This window comes from Garra rufa, unplaced genomic scaffold (assembly GCF_049309525.1).
Source record: "Garra rufa unplaced genomic scaffold, GarRuf1.0 hap1_unplaced_005, whole genome shotgun sequence".
Lineage (NCBI taxonomy): Eukaryota > Metazoa > Chordata > Actinopteri > Cypriniformes > Cyprinidae > Garra > Garra rufa.
This window is the reverse complement of record NW_027394280.1, coordinates 593,896-599,682: the sequence shown is the minus strand read 5'-3', so window position 1 is coordinate 599,682 and position 5,787 is coordinate 593,896. Positions and strand designations below refer to the sequence as shown.

Here is a 5,787-nt window from a genome sequence, read left to right as displayed (position 1 = left end):
GTTTTGTTTTTAAGGAAAAAAATGATTATATAAATAAAGCGATTTGAAAAGTCAAAGTCTCTCTCTTCTCTCTCTCTCTCTCTCTCTCTGCATATCGTATTTTTTTTACGTTTTAAGTATCTTTAAAATACAGTGTCCTGTAAAATGCAGGTTTCTTTTTTTCGCTGAGTGTATTTCTGTAATACAGTGTTAAAGGATTAGTTCACACAAAAATGGAAATTTCCTAATCATGTAATAAACTCCCTTTGCAATTGTGACAGTGGTGTCATTTTTGTTTAATGTAGAACCTCTTTAATACATTTTATCAGTTTTTTGAAGGTCCCAGAGTGGAGACATGTAGGCACTCTCAGACTCGAATACGGGACTCGAGACTCGACTCGGACTCGAACACTGGGGACTTGAGACTCGACTCGGACTCGAACTCTGGTAATGGTGACTCGACTTGGACTCGGACTCGAACACTGGGACTCGAGACTCGACTCGACAGTTGGTGACTCGACTACAACACTGACAGCCATAGTGTCTTTTGCGCTGCGCACATAAGATCGTTATTTCAAATGTACACGCACACTGTGCGCGCTCATAATGAACCGCAGGTTATGTGACATGAACCAACCAATCGGCTTCATCCTTTCCCTTAATAACATTGAAAGCACTGCCAAGTTGTAGAAACAGCTTATCATAGCTGTACAGGAATAACCAGTGATTTTTAATGCTAGAAATCCATTTACCCTTTGCTGAATCTTCATTGAATCCATGAAGTGTGCAGGTCATGGTTGCTTAGTATTAGTTATAATAATAATAACAAGAAATTATTATATTATTGTAATACACACACACACACACACACACACACACACACACACACCACACTATATATATATATATATACATATATATGAATAAAATGATATACCTAACTGATGATCAATAAATTATAGGTACAAGCTAATAACAAAGTGTATCATCAACTTTGCAACAAAGGGACTACTACAGGACCGGAAACAGGAAATGGGAAGTTGAGAAAAAACTAAAAGTCAACAAATTATCAGGGTGTGAAGCTAAAAATGTATTTGTTACATGTAGCTAACATGTGATCCACATGTTAAAACCAATTTTAACACATGAAAAATTTCCACATGTGCTCTATTATGTTGCACATGTGGAAAATTTGTGGACACATGTGATCACATGTGGAAAACTCATGGTGAAATTCATGTGGTTTTTCTGTAAGGGATCACATCAGACCAAAAGAAACTAAAACAAGCGGCTTATCTAGACCTGACAGAAAAACTAAAAAACTTAGAAATAAAATACCAAAACACCCAAAAAACTCAACTCCTACAGGAAATGAAGACCATAAAAGAGGGAATAAACAAAATCCTGGAGGAAGAGATAGAGAAAAAGTTTAGGTTTGTGAAACAGGAATATTATGAAACTGGCCCTAAAGCTGCCAGATTACTGGCAAGACGTTTTAAAAAACAACAGGCATTAAACACAATATATAAAATAAGAGATCAGTCAGATCAACTAAAATACAAAGATGTAGAAATAGAAAGAATATTTAAAGACTACCATAAAAACCTATATACACAAATGCCCTCATCAAGTGAGGAGGCGAAAAGACAGTTTCTCAACTCACTCGATCTGCCATCTATTGGAAAATGCCAAAATGAAAAAGAGCTCACAACTCCTATAACACCTGAGGAAATATCCAAGGCTATAACTAAACTTAAAGCAAATAAAACCCCGGGAGGAGACGGATTTCTGAGTGGTACAGGACTTTTAAAAAAGGAATTGGTACCTCTCCTTGCAGATTCTTTTAATTGTACTCTTAAAGAAGGCCACTTAGCACCATCCTGGAAAGAGGCGATAATTTCCATAATCCCGAAAGAAGGTAAGGACATAGAATATTGTAATAGACCAATATCAATAGTAAATGTAGATTGTAAAATATATACATCTATTATAGCACAAAGATACGAGAAATTTATAGATGAGCTAATTGACGAAGACCAAACCGGCTTCATTGTAGGGCATCAGACACAAGACAGCATTAGAAGAACCATACAGAAAATTAACACAATACAAATTAATAAAAACAGTGCTGCTCTGCTAAGTCTCGATGCTGAAAAAGCGTTTGACAGTGTAAATTGGAATTTCCTGTACTAAGTATTAGAACGATTTGGATTTAATAAAGACTCAATCAATTGTATCAAAACTATCTATCAAAACCCTATAGCCAGAATAAAAGTTAATGGGAGCCTAACAGAAAGAATAATATTAGGAAGAGGTACGCATCAGGGATGCTGCCTATCACCGCTCCTCTTTGCCATATATATTGAGCCAATAACACAAGCGATAAGGCAGAGTGAGTAAATAAAAGGGATTACTATCAATGGAGAGAAACATATAATAAGCCTATTTGCGGACAATATTATAATATACTTAGACAGCCCTAGTACGACTCTTACACAACTAATGTATCTTATAAACAAATTCCGCGAACACTCAGGATACAAAATAAACGTGAACAAAACGCAGATCTTAACCTTTAACTATACCCCACCTATACAAATCAAGAAAATCTATAATTTAAAATGGCGATCAAACTACGATCTACAAAGTAAATTATGATCGGATCCATCTTCAAATTAGTAGAGACATAGAAAGATGGTCCATCCTGTCAATAGATCTGAATTCCAGTATTGATGTAATTAAAATTAACATTCTCCCTAGACTGTTATATTTTTTTCAGTGTCTACCTATTAAGATTCCACAAGAAATGTTCAGAACCTGGGATAAGATGTTCTCTAGGTTCATATGGAATGGAAAAAGACCACGGATAAGATATAGCACACTACAATTAGGAAAAGACAAAGGAGGTATGGCACTTCCTAATTTGAAATACTATTACTTTGCGGCACAACTTTGACCAGTGTTAAAGTGGTGTGACAGAGGCTATACTGCGAGATGGAAAGACATTGAGAAGACAGCGGCGGGTGTCCCAACCCAGTCCTTGATTGGTAATGCTACATTAATGAAGTCAAAACAAGACACAATTGACCCAATAACTCTACACACACTAAATATCTGGTTCGATTTTATCAAACAACACAAATTAGAGAGGGAATTAAAATTACTCAGTTGGTTCGCATATGATGACGAGTTTAAACCAAGCGTTAGTGACCACAATTTCAGGAGCTGGGGTGGGAAAGGACTTACAGCCATGTGTACACTGTTAGAGAATGGGAAGATAATGAGCTTCCAAGAGCTAAAGACAAGCTATGGATTAGAAAATAGGGACCACTTCAGATACTTACAGTTAAGAGACTACTTCATGAAGGAAATAAAAATTGTGAAAACTTTAAATGGTGTACTTGATGTATTGACTAAGACGTACAGTGGAACTTATTTTAAGGTAATATCAGTATTGTACCAAAGCCTGAGAGACTCAGAAGCAACTTCCACGCTATACATATAAAAAAATGGGAAAGAGAATTAAATAAATGTATTACCCAAGAAGAATAGCAAGATATGTGTGAAACGCAACACTCAACTACAAATTCTAGAATATGGAGAGAATTTGGATGGAAAAATCTGACCCGATACTTCATTACACCTAAATGGAAGAGTAAACAAACTGGCTCCCAACATATATGTTGGCGGTTATGTGGAGAGAAAGAAGCAAACCACACACACATCTTTTGGAATTGTCATAAACTTAATTCATTCTGGGAAAATGTGCACAATATAATGAAAGATATTCTAGGATATGTAATACCCAAGGAATCTAAAGTTATGTACCTTGGAAGTTTGAAAAGTCATGTGTAAGAAGAAGATAGATATTTAACTAAAATATTACTGGTCACATGTAAGAAAGCAATAACAAGAAATTGGTACAAGGCCAAACCCCCCAATACAAATCAGTGGTTAGAGATCGTGAGAGAGGTCTACACCATGGAACGAATGACATATCGGCTTAGAATGAAAGAAAATGCCTTTAATAATAAATGGGAATAATGGATGCAATATGACACTGAAACTGATGCTTAAAGATTGATTGTTTCAAGTACTTTATTTTAAATAATAGATACCAGCAACTGTTACTGTTACTGTTTGTTTTGTTTGCTGTATTTCTCCACATCTGTTTAATGCAACAGTGTAATACACTGTTTCTGCTTAAATGTGGGAAAAAAAGAAAACCTTCAATAAAAAAAATAAGTGAAAAAAAAAGAAAACAAGCAGAGTCATTAAAGGGTTCGATGCAGAGGAGGTACAACAGACCAGCGCAGTTGGCTGCTCAACGAGGGTCTGGGGTGTCTTCACGGCCCCCACCAGCCAAGAGGCCGGCGGCAGCGACAGCACCGAGGCCCGGTGCCTGGGAGTCGGGGCGGGCACGCACGCAGTATTTCCACGTCACGTTCCACCCGGGGCACAGAAAGTTTCTGAGGTTCTCCTTCAAAGGGATGCCATACGAATTTCAAGTCCTGCCCTTCGGGTTTTCCCTGGTCCCATGGGTCTTTACGAAGTGTGTGTCTGGCACTGGCACTGTTACGGCATCAGGGCATAAGAGTGTTCGCATATTTGGACGACCTACTCCTGGCCGTAGAGAGCAAACGATGTTACAGACACAAATACTTGTCTCTCATTTACGGGCTCTTAGATTTTTAATAAATCTACGGGAGAGCTCCCTGTTTCCGAGTCAGCAGATTTCATATCTCGGTTTAGAGATAGATTCCGTACAGAACACAGCTATCCTGTCGGTACGAAGGGCGAGGGACTTTTGCAGCAGTCTGGCCCATTTCCAGCTGGGCAAGCGGATCCATTTTCACCTGGTGTTAAAACAGCTGGGGCTCATGGCCTCGATGATAGCAGTCGTCCAGCTGGGACTCCTTTTTATGCGTGCATTCCCAGAGGTGGGCGATGAGCACGAATGGGCGATGGGCATTTGAACAGCCAGGTGATAATTACGTCAGCATGCATTCAGGCTCTGATTCCCTGGAGAAACCCCGCCTTGTTGTCGAAGGGGATTCACCTGGGCAGAGTTACTTCACATATAGTGGTGTCGACAGATGCGTCATTACAGGGATGGGGAGCCCTGTAAGAGGGGTGTGGTCAGAGGATCTGAAGCAGCGTCATATGAATAATTTGGAGTTGCAGGCGGTTTATCTGGCACTGGAACACTTTGCGCAGCGCTTACAGGCCAGACATGTGTTAATCAAGACTGACAACATGACTGTAGTGTCGTATATATACCGCTCTCTTCCCCTGTTGCAACTCGCATGGAAGCTTCTGATATGAAGCAACAAATATCTAGCATCGCTCAAGGCAGTACACGTCCCAGGCCATCTGAATGGTGGGGCGGACATATTGTCCAGGGGTGGTCCGCAAGACAGGGAATTGAAGAGGCGTGTTTTTGAAGAATGGAGTGGGCGTAAATTCCTATCACTGTATCAGTGCCTGATTGCGGAGATTAAGGGGGCGTGGCGTCTGAGGCCCGTTGCGAAATCAATGGTGCCTTCGTGGGATTTGGTTCTCGTTCTGGACGCCATGTGTGAAATTCAATTCTTTGCAAAGTGTATTTTAGTCTTGTTATCGAAATCAAGTCCAAATTTAATTTGCCAAGAGCAGGAAAGTTGGGATCACGGGACTGATCAGATGACATTGTGATTTATGGTTGGGAGGAGCAACTAACAGTCCTTTGAATTAGGAAAATGTTTTAATTGGTCAAGACACCATTTGGGATGTGTCCAAAAGCTGAGTTTAAAAACTCAGGACACCTTC

At 39.4% G+C, this 5,787-nt stretch overlaps 1 protein-coding gene across 1 annotated transcript in view; it reads right to left on the bottom strand.

The window, feature by feature from the left end:
- The window catches only part of LOC141312746 (solute carrier family 12 member 9-like), a 96,725-nt gene extending 91,774 nt beyond the window's left edge, over nucleotides 1–4,951 (bottom strand). The window contains exon 1 of the mRNA XM_073832622.1: nucleotides 4,836–4,951. Coding sequence (XP_073688723.1) covers nucleotides 4,836–4,951 — 116 coding nt within the window. The remainder of the gene's footprint in view (nucleotides 1–4,835) is intronic.
- Nucleotides 4,952–5,787: the final 836 nt, after the last annotated feature.